This window comes from Microcaecilia unicolor, chromosome 7 (genome assembly GCF_901765095.1).
Source record: "Microcaecilia unicolor chromosome 7, aMicUni1.1, whole genome shotgun sequence".
Classification (NCBI taxonomy): Eukaryota; Metazoa; Chordata; class Amphibia; order Gymnophiona; family Siphonopidae; genus Microcaecilia; species Microcaecilia unicolor.
Genome location: NC_044037.1, coordinates 52,335,494 through 52,356,164, shown reverse-complemented (window position 1 = coordinate 52,356,164; position 20,671 = coordinate 52,335,494). Strand labels below are relative to the sequence as shown.

The 20,671-nt window shown below is 45.2% G+C and overlaps 1 protein-coding gene across 2 annotated transcripts in view; it reads left to right on the top strand.

Annotated features, from left to right (window-relative positions):
- Nucleotides 1-20,671, top strand: part of LOC115473827 (fibronectin type-III domain-containing protein 3A-like) — a 175,980-nt gene that overhangs the window by 32,177 nt on the left and 123,132 nt on the right. For both annotated transcript variants that reach the window (XM_030208946.1, XM_030208948.1), the window contains exon 2: nt 118-251. In XM_030208946.1, the coding sequence (XP_030064806.1) occupies nt 141-251 (111 nt within the window). In that variant the 5' untranslated portion in view covers nt 118-140. The remainder of the gene's footprint in view (nt 1-117; nt 252-20,671) is intronic.

Genomic DNA, 20,671 nt, shown 5'->3' with positions numbered 1-20,671 from the left:
GTTTAAGCCATAGTGTTATTTGGATACTTTTTCTGTTTGTGCAAGTACATGGTTTTGCAAGTATTGGAAACATAATTACAAAGTTGTTATTCTTTTCATTATGTGTTTCTTTTTCAGGGTGTGGGAGAAACTGTCAATGAATGATCATTTCAGCTGTGATGGCCGACCAGCCTCCTCCCCTGGAAGCCACAACTTTACTCAGTGAAGTACCACTTCTACCTCATATGGTTAATGGTGATAGTTCACAGCAGGTAAGAATATTGTTGAGATCATATTCTATTACTTTTTTTTAGGAGAACTTTAAAAGTATTTATTTGTTGGCTTTTCCTTCCTTTTATATTTTTCTTATATATTCTTAGTTGTAAATAATTGGATTACTGGTACACACCTTTATTTTTTCCTGAATCATCTGAAAGTCACAGTAGAAACGGAATAGGCCTGAAAAAAAAAAAACAGTTCAGATTGCATGTCGGATGTGCCTTTGAGTCAGAGTTGACTGTTGGTAACAACACAGTGTGGTCTGCTTCCTCTTTATGGTATAGTCTGGTGGTGGGGCAAGGAGTGAGAGGAGTCAAATATCTTAAAAATGGGGCAGCTTATAATTGGAAGAGTAGGATGTAATGAAAAAGGAGGAAGAGGAATTCACAAGAGAAAAGACAGGAGAAAATATTTCATCACTTAACGTATAATTAAACTCAAGAGAATGTGATAAACGTAGTTACCTTAGCAGTGTTTAAAAAAGGTTTGGACAGTTTCCTAAAAGAAAAGGCCATAAGCCATTATTTGGGAAAATCCACTGCTTATTTCTAGGATAAGCAGCATAAAGTCTGTTTTACTTTTTTGGGGATCTGCATGCCGGTGACCTGGTCTCTGCTGCATTCTTTGGTGAAGCACTACAAACTTGCAGGGCAATTAGTGGCTGGAAATAAAGGGAAACCTTATATCGTTTCAAAATACTTTGCAAGTATTTAAATATTTAGTATGACCTTTGAAAATACGTTAGTATAATGTGGTTTTTTTTCTTAGTTAATTCATAATTTGTGTTTCTGAATGTGTCAGGGTTGAAGGAGGACACTTTGAAGTCTTCGATGTCGCTGAGCTGTCAGCTCAATGAATTCTGGGGTTTCGTTAATTAAGAGCTCAACTATTTCGCGAACTCAATGCGCTGGAGCCTCCATCCTGTTCAAAAATAAAGTACTCAGAAATGTTTTGAATTTCAGGCAGAAGTTTCTGCTACAGTAGGATATTTTTAGGTTATTTGGAAGTGTTAGGATTCCTGTTTTTTTCTGGACACTGTGTATAACTGGGCACATACAATTAAATGTGCAAAGTGCGCATAATTGATGTCTTAATTGGCACTTAGGCACGCAGATAACAGTAGGTGCTATTCTGTAAGGGAATGCTTACGTTCCTTGGGTGCAAAAGTGCAACAAGGGTGTACATGTGGCCTGAGCACGGGCGAGCATTGAGCATGGCACCAGCATATTAGAATACTATTACGTGCGTACCATGATGCACTTATCTGCACCCATTTACGCCTGCTGTTGACATGACATAAGTGGTCATGCCTAAATGTAGGCTTGTATTCCATAATGGAATATAAGCGTTCTGATGTCATTACAGAATTTGGCATTTAATGCACGACATCAAGCCTACACTGTGGCACCTAGTAGAATTGCCACCTTGGAGCATATGGAGGTGCGACATGGAGCCTTGTCTTCTACCCACTGAAGTACTGCTCTTCTACATTTCATTACTGTGGACTGAAAGAGAAGTGAAATTAGTCATACCTGTTAATTTTCTTTCCATGAATTGTGCCAGACCAGTCCAGGTCCCACCCAAGAAGAATTCAGCAGCTGGGATTTCACTCTCTGGAGTGTCATTTAGACTCAGCCTGTCCATTTTCTCTCTATTGGTTCCTTTCTTTTTCCTGTTTATAGTTGTAAAACAAACAATTAGGTTTTCGAATAGGTTATAATCAAACTCTGCAGGAGTTGATGAGGTGCTGATACAGTAGGTATCATTGTGAATTTCTGCTTTTGGCATTTGCTTATTGGAGATTTCCAGGCTACACCAGCTCCATGTACCTACCAATGATGTCGCTGGAAAGGTTCATTATCTCCATCTGCTGTTAGGAAAGTGTTAAATCTTCTGTCCTCCCCAACCCAATAGAATGTTCCACACACTCATACAGTTAGGGAGAGAAGAAGTGAAGGCCACACAGAGATGAGAAAATATTCTTTTTATTACTTACCAAGCAAGAAAACAAACTATGTTTCTTTTCTCATGGATTACAACAAAGCTACACAGGAGTGCAATCTCTGAGTACTTCTCCAATTTTGTCCTGTCATTTATCACCTTTTATACTCTTCTAAAATTATACAGCTCCTACAGTTCATTAGCATTAGTTTCGACTACAATGTTGCTAATTATTAGTTTCGACCACTGATCAAGATTATTAGACAAGGCTAAAGCAACATCATCCTAATCAGCATGTTCCATTTCGCCAGCAATCATTTATCTATGTTCCACTCATTATATCTGAAAAAGCCCCTAAACTACATTCTTTCGTAAGCACCTTGCATGGAAAGTTGCTTCATGTTATCTTTTCTGTAAGCCTGTCAGCAAGCCTGTCACAAGAGCTCATGAGTCTCTGGGTTATGCAGAGGACATGATTTTTAGGTCTGGTTGACAGCTTTAGGTCTCTGAACCTGTATTTGACAGGGCCTAGTTAGGTTCATTATATACAAAAGGAACACAATCCATTCATTTGGACTGGTCTGGCAGGAATCAAGGAAAGAAAATTAACAGTATGAATAATTACATAGTAACATAGTAACATAGTAGATGACGGCAGAAAAAGACCTGCACGGTCCATCCAGTCTGCCCAACAAGACAACTCATGTGTGCTACTTTTGTGTATACCCTTCTTTGATTTGTACCTGTGCTCTTCAGGGCACAGACCGTATAAGTCTGCCCAGCACTAGCCACGCCTCCCAACCACCGGCTCTGGCATAGACCGTATAAGTCTGCCCAGCACTATCCCCGCCTCCCACCACCGGCTCTGGCACAGACCGTATAAGTCTGCCCAGCGCTATCCCTGCCTCCCAGCCTCCAGTCCCGCCTCCCACCACTGGCTCTGGCACAGACCGTATAAGTCTGCCCCGCACTATCCCCGCCTCCCAACCTCCAGCCCCGCCTCCCACTACCGGCTCTGCTATCCAATCTCGGTTAAGCTCCTGAGGATCCTTTCCTTCTGAACAGGATTCCTTTATTCTTTATTCACCTTGCCTGTCTTGTGAGACTGAAGGTGTAGCATGATATGAGTTTAATTGTCAGAGTTATTGATTTTGCTGGATCAGATACAAATATTAAAAAATATACAGCTCCAAAGACTTCACTTCCCCCTGGAAACTACTGACAACAAAAACTAGCTGGGTGATTACCTAAGATATTATCTAACAAAGGTAGATTCAATATAGTGAAATCGCTGGGTTTTATGAAGCTATGCAGGATGACATTACTGGAAGAGCCACTCTGGTAAGTCATGATTTTTAAAGCTTAGTTTAAGTGAAAAGAGATCTTGTTTTGAAACCACAGGTGCTTACTGTGAGTGTATTTTTTTTTATCTATGTTTTCTTGGCATCCTGTGCCAACTAGAAGGAGATTTAAGTTTTTACTTCTGATACTTTAAAAGTATTTTGGCATACTGCTGCTACTTATTTGTCCGATGTTCATAAGCCTAGCTGGCCACTGAGGTCTAAGGGAGCATTTCTTTTGTCACTTCCTAATCTAGCTAAGGTGCATCTCAAAGAGATGTGGAAGGGTGCATTTTCTTTTGCAAGCCCAGTTGCATGGAACCAGTTGCAGTTCTGTTTGAGGCAGATGGCAAATACAGTATCATTTGCGACATTTGAAAGGATATTTTTTCTCCCAATCTTTTGCCACTTGGTGTGGCATTTTGTGACATTGTCTGTGATTTGGGATAATTATGAGGGTCTTTTACTAAAGCTTAGCTCAAGGTATCTGGAGCAGGGCCCATTTTATTCCTATGGACCCTGCCGCAGATAACGCGAGTTAAGCTTTAGTAAAAGATCCCTGTATGTTACTTGCATGGGGTGGTGTGGGATGGGGAGATTTGTTGCAGAGGGGAATAATCACACAACTGTTATACTTTAATTCTGTTGGATGTTGTTTAGTATGTTTAATTTATTGTGTGTGTTAATTTTGATCTGCCTTGGATAAGGTGGAATATAAATAAATCATAAATAATTTTCAGTGGAATCGGTGTGTGTTTGGATCCATTGCAGCTGGATAGATTTCGTCAGACTAAAAGTGTTTAATTTATCTGTAATTTGTCTACTCTTATTCTTTCTGTGTGTTATTTTAGGTTGTAGTAGATGTTTTAATAGGAGGGGAGGTTTCTTCTGGTTTTCCTTTCTACTTTATTATTTTTGCTCGGTTCTCTACTATATGCACCATGTGATGAAATTTATGATGTATCTTTTTTTTTTTTTTTTGACTGAACATAATTTTTCTTTGTTGTTTAAAATTATCTGTAATGCAATAGTCAAAATCCTAGTTTAAAAGAAAATCTGCTTGTCTTGTGCAAAACCACATAATGTACACAAGAAGCTAAGAAATCAATGTTAGTTTTCTTGAATTTTAACTATTTTAGAACTATATTCAGTTGGGACGGAGTTTGGCCAGTGTTCCATAAAGACGCATGGGGTGAGTGCTCTTCTATCCAGAGCCTTTTTATGGCAGAAAATCAATTTATTCTCCACTTTTGGACACAGCATTTCTTTACTACTTACTCCCTGCTTGTCCTATGGCTGCTAATAGAAGTGGAAAGCAGGATATCCCTGCTTCGCCTTCTCCATCTGGTAAGAGGCCCAAGCCTGAACTGAGTACACTTGAAAAAATGGAGTTGGAAAACTCAGAGTCTCGATTAGAACTACTTCTGCAAGAAATGAGAGCATTTAAATCTATTATGACGGAGCACGTTGCTGCTACTAAGGCTGTCTGTTCTGAGACAGAGACTTCAACTGCTCAGTTTTCAGAAGTGTGTCATCGCCTTGATACACGAGAAACACAATCGAAATCCTTCACTGAAAAGCTGACTTGCATAACAAAGCATGATCAGGACATCCAGATATTACAAAGAGACTTGGAGGACTTGTCTAATCGGAACAGAAGATGCAATATTTGTATTCTTGGGCTTCCTGAGTCCACAGAAGGATCGGATCCTATCCTCTTTCTAATAGAATGGCTCCCTAGCCTGCCCAACCTTCAGTTTTCTCCTACGTTGGAAATCAAAAGGGCGCATCATGTGCCTTCAAGGCTTTTACCCTCAGCAATGTTCCCGAGGCGAATTATTGCCAAATTACTCATACATCGACATGCCTTAGCCATTCTGAATGCAACACAAGCTGCAAATCATCTATTTTATACCAAGTAAAGAGAAAAGAATTTCTCAAACTTCGTCAGCCTCTGAAAGACATTGGAGCCAAATTTGGACTTACCCACCCTGCCAAGATGAAAATTACCTACAATAATCTCACAAGTACTTACCTGGAATCTTCAGGAACTCTCAAACTTGTTCTTGAATCGATTAAAATGCAATGACTTTAATTGTGCTTCTCTCCTAGTTTTAATACAGTGATTGGATATGACACTGCATACTTTCAAGTTCAGTGATTGCATTATCAAGTCTTCTTTATTGACTCTGATGCATCAGCTATCACTGGACTTTTCTTCTTCTACACGGTATCCTCTTTAAGGAGAACTCGTTTATTGGATTTTTCTTATGGCTTCCGGTTTTACAACACCCCCCAGAGCATTCTCACGAACTCCAGTCCAATCTTGCACATGGATGTATTCTCTTATCTTATTTTTGTTCCAAGTAATCCTGCTTGTTGCAGTGGGTTACTATTGTGGTTCTACTGAGGCACTTGCTAACCATATGCTTTTTAATAGTGTCTAACGTTTTGTTTTCCTTCACATTTAGGTACCCATATGCTAAGATTCTTGGCATTCAATCCCTTGTTTTTTTTCTGTATTAGCTTATGTATGACCTTCATGTCATTACATTTAATGTCAATGGGTTGAATCACCCCATTAAGAGGAAGAGAATTTCTAACTATTTAAAATCTTTAAATCCTGGTATTATTTTATTTACAGAAAACTCATCTCCTTATATATGATTGTCCTAAATTTCATATTCCAGGATTTGACAGTACTTTTCACTCTCCTGCAATTAAGACAAAAAGAGGAGTCTCAATTTTATTTAATAACTTTTTAAATGCAAAAATCACTTAAAGTCTCTCTGATTCTGATGGCAGATGGTCTTTAATGTGTGCAACTATATATGCTGTTGATTATACTTTTGCAAATGTTTATGCTTCCATCACCGATTCACCTGAATTTAATAGAAACTAGTAAAAAAAGGCCCGTTTCTGGCGCCAATGAAACGGGCGCTAGCAAGGCTTTCCTCTGGCCCCCCACCCAACGCACCTTCATTGTTAGTGACGGCATTGCGCCGCTGTTTCCGCCATCGATGTGTGAATGTGGCCCCCCCAGCCAACGCATCTTCGTCGTCAGTGGGTGGCCCATTGCGCTGCCCTGGCCGCCGTCGATGTGAGTGAATTGCTCCGCCCTCAACGTCATAACGTTTGACATGAGGGCGGGGCCCCGAGACTGTGATTTTCGTGGCTTCAGAGCTTTGAACTTACGAACTTTGGCTTCAGTGACGTCAGACAATAGAACGTTGAGGGTGAGTTTTATATATATAGATTTATGTTTGACTATGTTGCAACATAAATCTGGTCTCCTAATAATTTCTGGTGATTTTAACCAACCTCTTGATATCTACTTAGATAGGTCTTCTTCCTGTATACCCTCTAAATTGAAAATGCTTCTGGTACACCAAAACTTACTTATTAATGCCGACCTAGGTAATGCGTGGCGGATCTTACATCCTTCATCTAAAGATTTTACACACTTCTGTCCTTCACACAACTCCTATGCTAGACTGGATTATTTTCTCATTTCTAAGTCTTTTTGCTCTGTATTACATAAGTACATAAGTAATGCCACACTGGGAAAAGACCAAGGGTCCATCGAGCCCAGCATCCTGTCCACAACAGCGGCCAATCCAGGCCAAGGGCACCTGGCGAGTTTCCTAAACGTACAAACATTCTATACATGTTATTCCCGGAATTGTGGATTTTTCCCAAGTCCATTTAGTAGTGGTTTATGGATTTGTTCTTTAGGAAACCGTCTAACCCCTTTTTAAACTCTGCTAAGCTAACCACCTTCACCACGTTCTCCGGCAACGAATTCCAGAGTTTAATTACGCGTTGGGTGAAGAAAAGTTTTCTCCAATTTGTTTAAATTTACTACATTGTAGTTTCATCGCATGCCCCCTAGTCCTAGTATTTTTGGAAAGCGTGAGCAGACGCTTCACATCCACCTGTTCCACTCCACTCATCATTTTATATAACTCTATCATGTCTCGCCTCAGCTGTCTCTTCTCCAAGCTGAAAAGCCCTAGCCTCCTTAGTCTTTCTTTATAGGGAAGTCGTCCCATCCCCGCTATCATTTTAGGTTTCAGTGTATTATCGACCAAATCCCTTTCTTGGTCCTGTCTTCATCCAGTATACATCCTATACATTTATCTGATCATACTGCAGGTTTTCTACACTTTTCATCACTTTCACACTCCTCTCCTTCCTGGATGCTTAACGATGCCATTTTAAATGATGAAGTTTCCATTAATAGGATATTAGCATTCACTAAGGAATCTTTAGGAATGAATCTCCTGAATTGACCCCGTCCACTATTTGGGAAACTTACAGGCATCAGTACGAGGGGACCTTACAAACTTTTGCCCTTGAGCAAAACATTAAGCGATTAGAAGCTATATACATGATTGATTCCAATCCATCCATTTACCACCAAATTCTTAAAGTTAAGTGTGAGTATAATTCAGTAGTTTCCAGAAAAGCAAAAAGTTACGTTTCATTTAAGCTTCTGGTCATTATTCTGGTAACAACAAAGTTGACAAATTATTAGCTAAATTTTTAAAAGGGAAGAGGAGAAAAGAACATATATATATATCTGTTGTTCAAAATGATCAGGGAGAAATTATTAACTCTGCTAAAGATAAAGCTATATTGTTTGAACATGTTTATTCTTCTCTTTTTACATCTGAGGCTACAGGATGTGCTCAGGATATTTTTAATTTTTTAGCTACTATCGTACATCTTACACTTTACTGCAAAGGAAAATGTAGATTCTCCTATTTCTGAACAAGAACTGCTTTCAGCCACTTCACTTGCTGCAAACAAAGCTCCTGGTCCTGTTGGCATTACTCCAGAATTTTTATAAGAAATTTAGGTTTCTGTTAGCTCCTCATCTTCTAACATGCCTAATTTTATACAAGCTCCCCCTGAGAAACAACAGAGGTTCACCGAAGCCACAATCATACTTGCCACTAAACCAGGATGGGATCCCTGTAGAGTGCAAAATTATAGGCCCATTTCCCTCTTTAAACCTGGATTATAAAATCCTTGCCAAAATTCTCACTGAGAGACTGAACAAAATCACAGGTCAATTGATTAACTCTGCTCAAGTAGGTTTCATTAAACATAGATGCATTGGAGATAACCTAAGACTTTTTCATGCTGTTAACCATATTGCTAAGACCATCCCAGAGCCTGAAGTGGGTCTTGCATTAGATGCTGATAAAGCTTTCGACCGTGTTGAATGGCCTTTAGTACTGCAGGTTCTCGGATGGTGTGACTTTGGTCAAACATTCATTGTGTGGATTAAAGCTTTTTCTCCGAGGACAAGCAGGCTGCTTGTTCTCACTGATGGGTGACGTCCACGGCAGCCCCTCCAATCGGAAACTTCACTAGCAAAGTCCTTTGCTAGCCCTCGCGCGCCCGCGTGCACCGCGCATGCGCGGCCGTCTTCCCGCCTGAAACCGGCTCGAGCCGGCCAGTCTTCTTTTGTCCGCACTCGGTACGGTCGTGTTTTCGCCGTGTCGAGCCCCGGAAAGTCGACCTCGCGCGTCCAATTTGTTTTGAGCATGTTTTTTTCCTTCGGGAAAGCTTTACCTTAGTCGGGAAGTGCTCCGGAAACCTCTCGCCGGGTTTCGTGTAAATCCTCCCCGTACTTCCAGCTTTTTTGCCCCGGTAAGTTTTCTTTCGTCGTCGGGGAAGGCCTCTTTTCGGCCTCGGTCGAGATTTTTTCTCCCTCTAAATTTGGTGCTTCAAATTTCGCCATTTCGGCTTTTGATTTCGCCGGCGTGATTTTTCCGCCCATGACATCGAAGCCTTCCAGCGGCTTCAAGAAGTGCACCCAGTGCGCCCGGGTTATCTCGCTCACTGATCGACACTCGTTGTGTCTTCAGTGTCTGGGGGCCGAGCACCGCCCTCAGAACTGCAGTCTGTGTTCCCTGCTTCAAAGGCGGACTCAGGTAGCGAGACTAGCCCAGTGGAACGTGTTGTTCTCGGGCTCTTCGTCGGCATCGGCACCGGGATCTTCGAGTGCATCGACGTCGTGAGCGTCCAGACCATCTTCCTCGGCCGCCCCTGCATCGAGTGCATCGAGGCATCGGGCCTCTGCATCGGCGCCGAGACATCGGATAGCTGCATCGACGTCGGTGGTACCAGGACCTCGTCTGCTGATGTCGTCGGACGGTGGTGCATCGGGTGGAGTGCAGGTGAGGGCTGTCCATTCCCCTGCTGGTGGCGGTGAGCCCTCGGGTGGGTCTCCTCCTACCCTGAGGGCTCCTGCGGTACAGCCCCCCCGAGATCGACCTTCTTCAGTCTCGGCCCCGAGGAAGCGACGGATGGATTCGACGTCCTCCTCGTCGGTGCCGGGGAGCTCCGGTGACATGCTTCGGAAGAAATCGAAGAAGCATCGACACCGGTCTCCTCCCCGTGTCGGCACCGAGAGCTCTGGGTCGCCGAGGGAGTCGGCACCCAGCAGGCATCGGCACCGAGAGGACCGCTCACCCTCTGTTCAGGAGGTGTCGATGCGCTCCGCTCTGGACAGCCCGGAACAGCCTCCACGCCCGGAACAGGTACTGACGTCGACGCCTGCATCGACCTCTCAGCCTTTCTCTGCAGCCACTCTAAACGAGAGCCTCCGGGCCGTTCTCCCAGAGATTCTGGGAGAGCTGTTGCGCCCTACCCCTCCGGTACCGGCGGTGCTTGCGCCACCGGTACCGTCGAGCGTGGCGCCGGCTGGCCCATCGCCCAGGTTGAGGTCCCCGACGTCGGTACCGCGTGCGGTGCCGACCGCGGCCACCTCCCAGGAAGGCTCCCCGACTACGTCGGCGGAGGGAGCTTCGCCGATGCGGGCGAGGGAGTCTACCTCTCGACGCCCCCATCGTGGACGGGGTTCCACGGAGTCGAGCAGGGCGAGGTTGCAGACACAGGTCCGTGAGCTTGTGTCTGACACCGAGGGTGAGGCCTCGTGGGAGGAAGAGGAAGATCCCAGATATTTCTCTGACGAGGAGTCTGCGGGTCTTCCGTCTGATCCCACTCCCTCTCCTGAGAGACAGCTTTCTCCTCCCGAGAGTCTGTCTTTTGCCTCCTTTGTCCGGGAGATGTCTACGGCCATCCCCTTCCCGGTGGTTGTGGAGGACGAGCCCAGGGCTGAAATGTTTGAGCTCCTGGACTATCCTTCTCCACCTAAGGAAGCGTCCACTGTTCCCTTGCACCATGTCCTGAAGAAGACATTGCTTGCGAACTGGACCAAGCCATTAACTAATCCCCACATTCCCAAGAAGATCGAGTCCCAGTACCGGATCCATGGGGACCCAGAGCTGATGCGCACTCAGTTGCCTCATGACTCTGGAGTTGTGGATTTGGCCCTAAAGAAGGCTAAGAGTTCTAGGGAACATGCTTCGGCGCCCCCGGGCAAGGACGCTAGAACCTTAGACTCCTTTGGGAGGAAGGCCTACCATTCCTCTATGCTCGTGTCCAAGATCCAGTCTTACCAGCTCTACACGAGCATACACATGCGGAACAATGTGCGACAGTTGGCGGGCTTGGTTGATGCTCTTCCCCCTGAGCAAGCCAAGCCTTTTCAGGAGGTGGTCAGGCAGCTGAAGGCGTGCAGAAAATTCCTGGCCAGAGGAGTTTATGACACTTTTGATGTTGCGTCCAGGGCCGCTGCTCAAGGTGTGGTGATGCGCAGGCTCTCATGGCTGCGTGCCGCCGACCTGGAGAATAGAATCCAGCAGCGGATTGCGGACTCGCCTTGCCGTGCGGATAACATTTTTGGCGAAAAAGTCGAACAGGTGGTAGAGTCTCTCCACCAGCGGGACACCGCATTCGACAAGTTCGCCCGCCGGCAGCCTTCAGCTTCTACCTCTACAGGTAGACGATTTTTCGGGGGAAGGAAGACTGTTCCCTATACTTCTGGCAAGCGTAGGTACAATCCTCCTTCCCGACAGCCTGCGGCCCAGGCTAAGCCCCAGCGCGCTCGCTCTCGTCAGCAGCGTGCGACTCAGCAAGGCCCCGCGGCTCCCCAGCAAAAGCAAGGGGCGAGCTTTTGACTGGCTCCAGCAGAGCATAGCCGACATCCAAGTGTCAGTGCCGGGCGACCTGCCTGTCGGAGGGAGGTTGAAAGCTTTTCACCAAAGGTGGCCTCTCATAACCTCCGATCAGTGGGTTCTCCAAATAGTCCGGCAAGGATACACCCTCAATTTGGCCTCACAACCTCCAAATTGTCCACCGGGAGCTCAGTCCTACAGCTTCCAGCACAAGCAGGTACTTGCAGAGGAACTCTCCGCCCTTCTCAGCGCCAATGCGGTCGAGCCCGTGCCATCCGGGCAAGAAGGGCTGGGATTCTATTCCAGGTACTTCCTTGTGGAAAAGAAAACAGGGGGGATGCGTCCCATCCTAGACCTAAGGGCCCTGAACAAATATCTCGTAAAAGAAAAGTTCAGGATGCTTTCCCTGGGCACCCTTCTCCCCATGATTCAGCAAAACGATTGGCTATGCTCTCTGGACTTGAAGGATGCCTACACACACATCCCGATACTGCCAGCTCACAGACAGTATCTGCGATTTCAGCTGGGCACACGCCACTTCCAGTACTGTGTGCTACCCTTTGGGCTCGCCTCTGCGCCCAGGGTGTTCACAAAGTGCCTAGCTGTGGTAGCAGCGGCGCTTCGCAGGCTGGGGGTGCACGTGTTCCCATATCTCGACGATTGGCTGGTGAAGAACACATCCGAGGCAGGAGCCCTGCAGTCCATGCAGATGACTATTCGCCTCCTGGAGCTACTGGGGTTTGTGATAAATTACCCAAAGTCCCATCTTCTCCCAGTGCAGAAACTCGAATTCATCGGAGCCCTGCTGGATTCTCGGACGGCTCGCGCCTATCTCCCAGAGGCGAGGGCCAACAACTTGTTGTCCCTCGTCTCGCGGGTGCGAGCGTCCCAGCAGATCACAGCTCGGCAGATGTTGAGATTGCTGGGCCACATGGCCTCCACAGTTCATGTGACTCCCATGGCCCGCCTTCACATGAGATCTGCTCAATGGACCCTAGCCTCCCAGTGGTATCAGGCCGCTGGGGGTCTAGAGGACGTGATCCACCTGTCCACGAGTTTTCTCGAATCCCTGTATTGGTGGACGATTTGCTCCAATTTGACTCTGGGACGTCCCTTCCAAATTCCTCAGCCACAAAAAGTGCTGACCACGGATGCGTCTCTCCTGGGATGGGGAGCTCATGTCGATGGGCTTCACACCCAAGGAAGGTGGTCCCTCCAAGAAAGCGATCTACAGATCAACCTTCTGGAGTTGCGAACGATCTGGAACGCTCTGAAGGCTTTCAGAGATCGGCTGTCCCACCAAATTATCCAAATTCAGACAGACAATCAGGTTGCCATGTACTATGTCAACAAGCAGGGGGGCACCGGATCTCGCCCCCTGTGTCAGGAAGCCGTCAGCATGTGGCTCTGGGCTCGCCGTCAAGGCATGGTGCTCCAAGCCACATATCTGGCAGGCGTAAACAACAGTCTGGCCGACAGGTTGAGCAGGATTATGCAACCTCACGAGTGGTCGCTCAATTCCCGTGTAGTGCGACAGATCTTCCAGGCGTGGGGCACCCCCCTGGTGGATCTCTTCGCATCTCAAGTGAACCACAAGGTCCCTCAGTTCTGTTCCAGGCTTCAGGCCCACGGCAGACTGGCGTCGGATGCCTTCCTCCTGGATTGGGGGGAGGGCCTCCTGTATGCTTATCCTCCCATCCCTCTGGTGGGGAAGACTTTGTTGAAACTCAAGCAAGACCGAGGCACCATGATTCTGATTGCTCCTTTTTGGCCGCGTCAGATCTGGTTCCCCCTTCTTCTGGAGTTATCCTCCGAAGAACCGTGGAGATTGGAGTGTTTTCCGACCCTCATCACGCAGGACGAAGGGGCTCTTCTGCATCCCAACCTCCAGTCCCTGGCTCTCACGGCCTGGATGTTGAGGGCGTAGACTTTGCCTCTTTGGGTCTGCCAGAGGGTGTCTCCCGCATCTTGCTTGCTTCCAGGAAAGACTCCACCAAGAGAAGTTACTTCTTTCATTGGAGGAGGTTTGCCGTCTGGTGTGACAGCAAGGCCCTAGATCCTCGCTCTTGTCCTACACAGACCCTGCTTGAATACCTTCTGCACTTGTCTGAGTCTGGTCTGAAGACCAACTCCGTAAGAGTTCACCTTAGTGCAATCAGTGCATACCATTACCAAGTGGAAGGTAAGCCGATCTCAGGACAGCCTTTAGTTGTTCGCTTCATGAGAGGTTTGCTTTTGTCAAAGCCCCCTGTCAAGCCTCCTACAGTGTCATGGGATCTCAATGTCGTTCTCACCCAGCTGATGAAACCTCCTTTTGAGCCACTGGATTCATGCCATCCGAAGTACTTGACCTGGAAGGTCATTTTCTTGGTGGCAGTTACTTCGGCTCGTAGAGTCAGTGAGCTTCAGGCCCTGGTAGCCCAGGCCCCTTACACTAAATTTCATCACAACAGAGTAGTCCTCCGCACTCACCCTAAGTTCCTGCCAAAGGTCGTGTCGGAGTTCCATCTGAACCAGTCAATTGTCTTGCCAACATTCTTTCCCCGTCCTCATTCCTGCCCTGCTGAACGTCAGCTGCACACATTGGACTGCAAGAGAGCATTGGCCTTCTACCTGGAGCGGACACAGCCCCACAGACAGTCCGCCCAATTGTTTGTTTCTTTTGATCCCAATAGGAGGGGAGTGGCTGTAGGGAAACGCACCATATCCAATTGGCTAGCAGATTGCATTTCCTTCACTTACGCCCAGGCGGGGCTGGCTCTTGAGGGTCATGTCACGGCTCATAATGTTAGAGCCATGGCTGCGTCGGTAGCCCACTTGAAGTCAGCCTCCATTGAAGAAATTTGCAAAGCTGCGACGTGGGCTTCTGTCCACACATTCACATCCCATTACTGCCTGCAGCAGGATACCCGACGCGACAGTCGGTTCGGGCAGTCAGTTCTTCAGAACCTGTTTGGGCTTTAGGATCCAACTCCACCCCCCGAGGGCCCTGTTTGTTCTGTTCCAGGCTACACTCTCAGTTAGTTGGTAAATTTTTTAGGTCAATCTCAGTTATGGCCTCGCCGTTGCGAGGCCCAATTGACCATGGTTGTTGTTTTGAGTGAGCCTGGGGGCTAGGGATACCCCATCAGTGAGAACAAGCAGCCTGCTTGTCCTCGGAGAAAGCGAATGCTACATACCTGTAGAAGGTATTCTCCGAGGACAGCAGGCTGATTGTTCTCACCAACCCGCCCGCCTCCCCTTTGGAGTTGTGTCTTCCCTTGAAGTGTATTGTCTTGCTACATACTGGACTGGCCGGCTCGAGCCGGTTTCGGGCGGGAAGACGGCCGCGCATGCGCGGTGCGCGCGGGCGCGCGAGGGCTAGCAAAGGACTTTGCTAGTGAAGTTTCCGATTGGAGGGGCTGCCGTGGACGTCACCCATCAGTGAGAACAATCAGCCTGCTGTCCTCGGAGAATACCTTCTACAGGTATGTAGCATTCGCTTTATTGGAATCCAATCTCCAAAGTTCTGTTAATGATACTTTATCTAATGACATCCCCTTATATCATGGCAGACGTCAAGGTTGCTTTCACTCCTTTTTAACTTTGCCTTAGAGCCTCTCCTTTTGGCGATAAGGCAGTCTCCACTTATCAGTGATATTCAAACTAAATCTCATCAAATCAAATTGACAGCCTACATGGAAGATGTCATCTTATTTATCACTAAGCCGCAGTACTCCCTTCCTGCATTTATTGATCTAGTTTCTGCCTACTCTCAATTCTCTGGTTATATGGTTTATTAGGAGAAATCAGAGATAATCCCTTTGAATGATTTATCCTCCTCGTCAGATTTTCAACACATGAGATTTATTTAGACAGATAAAGCATTTAAATATCTGGGCATTCTTATCCGTAAAGATCCTGAGCAGATCCTCAACCTGAATATTACTAGAATGAAAAATATAGTCATAAAAGATCTTGATAAATGCTCACCTCTTGACCTTACTTGGTGGAGACGAATTTCTACTCATCTCTAAAATTACATATACTTTCTATGCTCCTTTCCTTATGTTCTCCATCCGTCTATAAATGGATTGATTGGAAGTTTCCTAAATTTATGTGGAGGAACAAAAAAACTCTGTATTGCTCTTAGTAAACTCAAAGCCTCTCGGGTAAATTGATGCTTTAATTTCCCTGACCTGTATTACTATCTTCTGGCCTCTTTTGCCAAATAATGGTGCCTTTTGGATTCGATCAACCCTTACTCAAAGTGATGCTCCCATCTGGCTCCTAGCAGAGATATCTATTTGTTCTCCTATTCCGATTTCTATGCTTGTAGCAATGAAACTTCCTAGTGCTCTTAAAATGTTATAAGGTTTTATCCTCAGCTCCAACTGCCCTGCATCAGCTAGTCAAGCTTACTGATATTTCTTTATGATCTGAACCCAACATTTATATATAGAATAATCCTAAACTTATGAATAAGAAAAAATACATTTGTTGGAAAACATGGCAGAAGTGTAAAATCTGGCCACTAAATCAAGTCCTCTTGCATGGTCAATTACTCCCTTTTGCTGATCTTGTTACTCAGTATCCTATACTTTGGCAATCAATTGTCTCAATGGGAATCTATATATATATATAAAACTCACCCTCAACGTTCTATTTGCACTGAAGTCACTGAAGCCAGGTTCGTAAGTTCGAAGCTCTGAAGCCACACAAAATCACAGTCTGTGGGCCCCGCCCTCGCGTCAAACGTTATGACGTTGAGGGCGGAGCACATTCTCAGCTCCAACGTTGTACTGCACTGTAGCTCTCGCATGGAGGCTGCAGGGGGGCCGGCGACACACGGAGACACAAAGGGACGGAGGGGAGCCTTGCTAGCGCCCATTTCATTGCGATTTGAAACGGCCCTTCGTTACTAGTACCTCTATAACCTTCTTTCTACAGCTTCTGAAGTATTGTCCAATTTAGCTAATACTGCTTCTCTTAGACTGTGGTGTGATTCTGCTCTAATTGAAGGCAAAGCTGTATCCACATTCTATAAACTATTTAGAGATAAATATTATTAAATATTGGTGCACTGATCTCGATGATAAAACTTTATCTTTAGGTTGGTCTGTTGTTTGATCCTCAATTAATAGACCTTTTACTTTCTGCTGCTCTTCCTCTTCTGGTTTTTTTTTAAGACATGATATTTGACTGCACTCCTGTTTGTGCTTTCTGGTCTGAGCCATGGCATGCTGTTCACAACTGACCTTTGACATTGATGTATTTCGCTCGTAACATCCATGTTTCATTTCATCCTCTTGCGCACCAAAGCTAATAGATATTTTATTCAATGTTGGTATTCAACAAATTTTTTAAAAATTGGAAATCAGCAAAGTTTCTGAATTATACCTTCTGGTGGAATACATTTTGCCTCTTTAAACAATTTGAATTACATGTCTCAGAAAAACGGCTGAACAGTGCTGCTGTTAAACAACTGTGAATGCCAATTGATTCATTTTTACTATTTTAATAACTCTCTTACAACTGTTGCCGTTTCTTGTATTCTCTGTTTTGTTTTTCAGAATGCTCCCAAAACAGTACAAAACATTTTATACTACTTATCTCAGAAATAGTGGATTTTCCCCAAGTCCAATTTAATAACGGTCTATGGACTTTTCCTTTAGGAAACCGTCCAAACCTCTTTTAAACTCTGCTAAGCTAACCGCCTTTACCACATTCTCTGGCAACGAATTCCAGAGTTTAATTACATGTTGAGTGAAGAAACATTTTCTCTGATTCGTTTTAAATGTATTACTTGGTAGCTTTATCGCATGCCTCCTAGTCCTAGTATTTTTGGAAAGCTTAAACAGATGCTTCACTTCTACCCATTCAACTCCACACATTATTTTATAGACCTCTATCATATCTCCCCTCAGCCATCTTTTCTCCAAGCTAAAGAGCCCTTACCGCTTTAGCCTTTCCTTGTAGGGAAGTTGTCCCATCCCCTTTATCATTTTTGTCGCCCTTCTTTGCACCTTTTCTAATTCCACTATATCTTTTTTGAGATGCGGCGATCAGAATTGAACACAGTATTTGAGGTACGGTCACACCATGAAGTGATACAAAGGCATTATAACGTCCTTATTTTTGTTTTCCATTCCTTTCCTAATAATACCTAACATTCTATTTGCTTTCTTAGCCGCAGCAGGTTTCAACGTATCAGCAATGATGACACCTAGATCCCTTTCTTGGTCGGTGACTCCTAACTTTGAACCTTGCATGACGTAGCTATAATTCGGGTTCCTCTTTTCCACATGCATCATTTTGCACTTGCTCACATTAAACATCATCTGCCATTTAGATGCCCAGTCTTGTAAGGTCCTCTTGTAATTTTTTCACAATCTTCCTGCGATTTAACAACTTTGAATAACTTCGTGTCATCAGCAAATTTAATTACCTTACTAGTTACTCCCATCTCTAGGTCATTTATAAATATGTTAAAAAGTAGTTTTCCCAGCACAGACCCCTAGGGAACACCACTAACTACCCTCCTTCCATTGTGAATACTGACCATTTAACCCTACTCTTTGTTTTTGTTACATTTGTACCCCGTGCTTTCCCACTCATGGCAGGCTCAATACGGCTTACATGGGGCAATGGAGGGTTAAGTGACTTGCCCAGAGTCACAAGGAGCTGCCTGTGCCTGAGGTGGGAATTGAACTCAGTTCCTCAGTTCCCCAGGACCAAAGTCCACTACCCTAACCACTAGGCCACTCCTCCACTCCCTCTTTCTTTTAACCAGTTTTTAATCCATATTAGAACACTACCTCCTATCCCATGCCTCTCCAATTTCCTGTGGAGTCTTTCATGAGGTACTTTGTCAAACACCTTCAGAAAATCCAGATACACAATATCAACCGGCTCACCTTTATCCACATGTTTGTTCACCTCTTCAAAGAAATGTAATAGATTGGTGAGGTAAGATTTCCCTTCGCTAAATCCATGTTGACTTTGTCTCATCCATGCTTTTGAATATGCTCTGTAATTTTGTTCTTTATAATAGTCTCTACCATTTTGCCCGGCACCGACATCAGACTCACCGGTCTATAATTTCCCAGATCTCCTCTGGAACCTTTTAAAAAAAATTGGTGTTACATTGGCCACCCTCCAATCTTCCGGTTGTATTAGAAGATGACACTTGTATGTTGAAGTTGTTGTTTGAACTGCCGACACTTGTCAAGACTTTGGCATTTTGAAAACATGATCTTCATATTACTAATGATAACCGGATGTTGGTTCAAGATCTTACAGTGGTCCTGCAGCTTGCCAAAGCAGCAGTGGAAAGAACTGTAATCTCACAGTACTGTAAAACAGTTTTCTGCCAGATATGTTAGTGCTCACAGTTCCATCTCATCTTTTTCTCTGCACAAATATAAAAGTGCTAGGGTGTCCTTATAACCAGCCCCTCCAAATGACACACTGATTATGATTTATAACAAACTACTCTACCTATGAAAAGTTATTCTGTTATTATACTTCCTCTTTGTACATCTGTATGCTGCACAAGCCAGAATGTTTAAAACTATAAGTGAGATTAAATAAAAAATGCTACCAACAATAAAGAATGACGATGTGGATGTAGCAGCTCATAGGTTTGCTTGCTTTGTTTTGAATGAGAAGGAAAACGCAGACTGACCTATTGGCTTCATCCCGTTTTCATTCACCCTCCTTGGCAGTTGCCTCTGCGAGTCCCGAAGGCCGTCTGCTCCCCGTCCCCAGTGGCTGTGACAAAAAAAAAAAAAACAAGCGCGGGGCCGCAGCAGCCTTCAGGCATGCGCTGTTGGCTCTACCGGTCCTCTGCCCCCGCTGATGTCAACTTCCAGTTCCAGGGGCAGAGGACCGGCAGAACTGACGGCACGTGCTTGAAGGCTGCTGCAGCAATTGTTGTTTTGCCGCCACTGTTGTCTGCAGTAGCGGTTCAGATGGTGGCAGGAGCAAGGTCGGGATTTTCCACGGCACCCCTACTACTACTACTACTACTATTTAGCATTTCTATAGCGCTACAAGGCATACGCAGCGCTGCACAAACATAGAAGAAAGACAGTCCCTGCTCAAAGAGCTTACAATCTAATAGACAAAAAATAAATAAAGTAAGCAAATCAAATCAATTAATGTGAACGGGAAGGAAGAGAGGAGGGTAGGTGGAGGCAATGTTAAAGAGGTGGGCTTTCAGTCTAGATTTAAAGGTGGCCAAGGATGGGGCAAGACGTAGGGGCTCAGGAAGTTTATTCCAGGCGTAGGGTGCAGCGAGACAGAAGGCGCGAAGTCTGGAGTTGGCAGTAGTGGAGAAGGGAACAGATAAGAAGGATTTATCCATGGAGCGGAGTGCACGGGAAGGGGTGTAGGGAAGGACGAGTGTGGAGAGATACTGGGGAGCAGCAGAGTGAATACATTTATAGGTTAGTAGAAGAAGTTTGAACAGGATGCGAAAACGGATAGGGAGCCAGTGAAGAGTCTTGAGGAGAGGGGTAGTATGAGTAAAGCGACCCTGGCGGAAGATGAGACGGGCAGCAGAGTTTTGAACCGACTGGAGAGGGGAGAGGTGACTAAGTGGGAGGCCAGCAAGAAGCAGATTGCAGTAGTCTAAACGAGAGGTGACAAGGGTGTGGATGAGGGTTTTGGTAGAGTGCCCTGAGAGTTTTCTGCGGTGCACCAGGGTGCTGCAGCACACAGTTTGGGAAACGCTGACCTAAATTATAGAATTGCCCTTATGGTATAACACTAGCAGGTCTAACTTAACTATTAGGCAGATGAGGCCGTCGACAAAGAGCAGCTGTGGTCAGTTCATTCAGTTGATGCTTCTTGTGACCTTGGCAAATCACTTCACTTTCATTGCTTCTAGTACAAACTTAACCCTCGAGCCACCATTAAAAAGGTCAAACTAAATCTAATAATAATAAAATCTAAAAAGCAAAACAACCAGTTCCAGTAGTCACACAAACTTAAAGAACCATTATCACATACTTTAACCTAAAGTGAGGATGGACAATTTTCAAATAGGCCCATTTTATCCCTCTAAATGCTTTTTGAAATTATCCTCATTATGGCCCTGTATGAAGTGCACACACA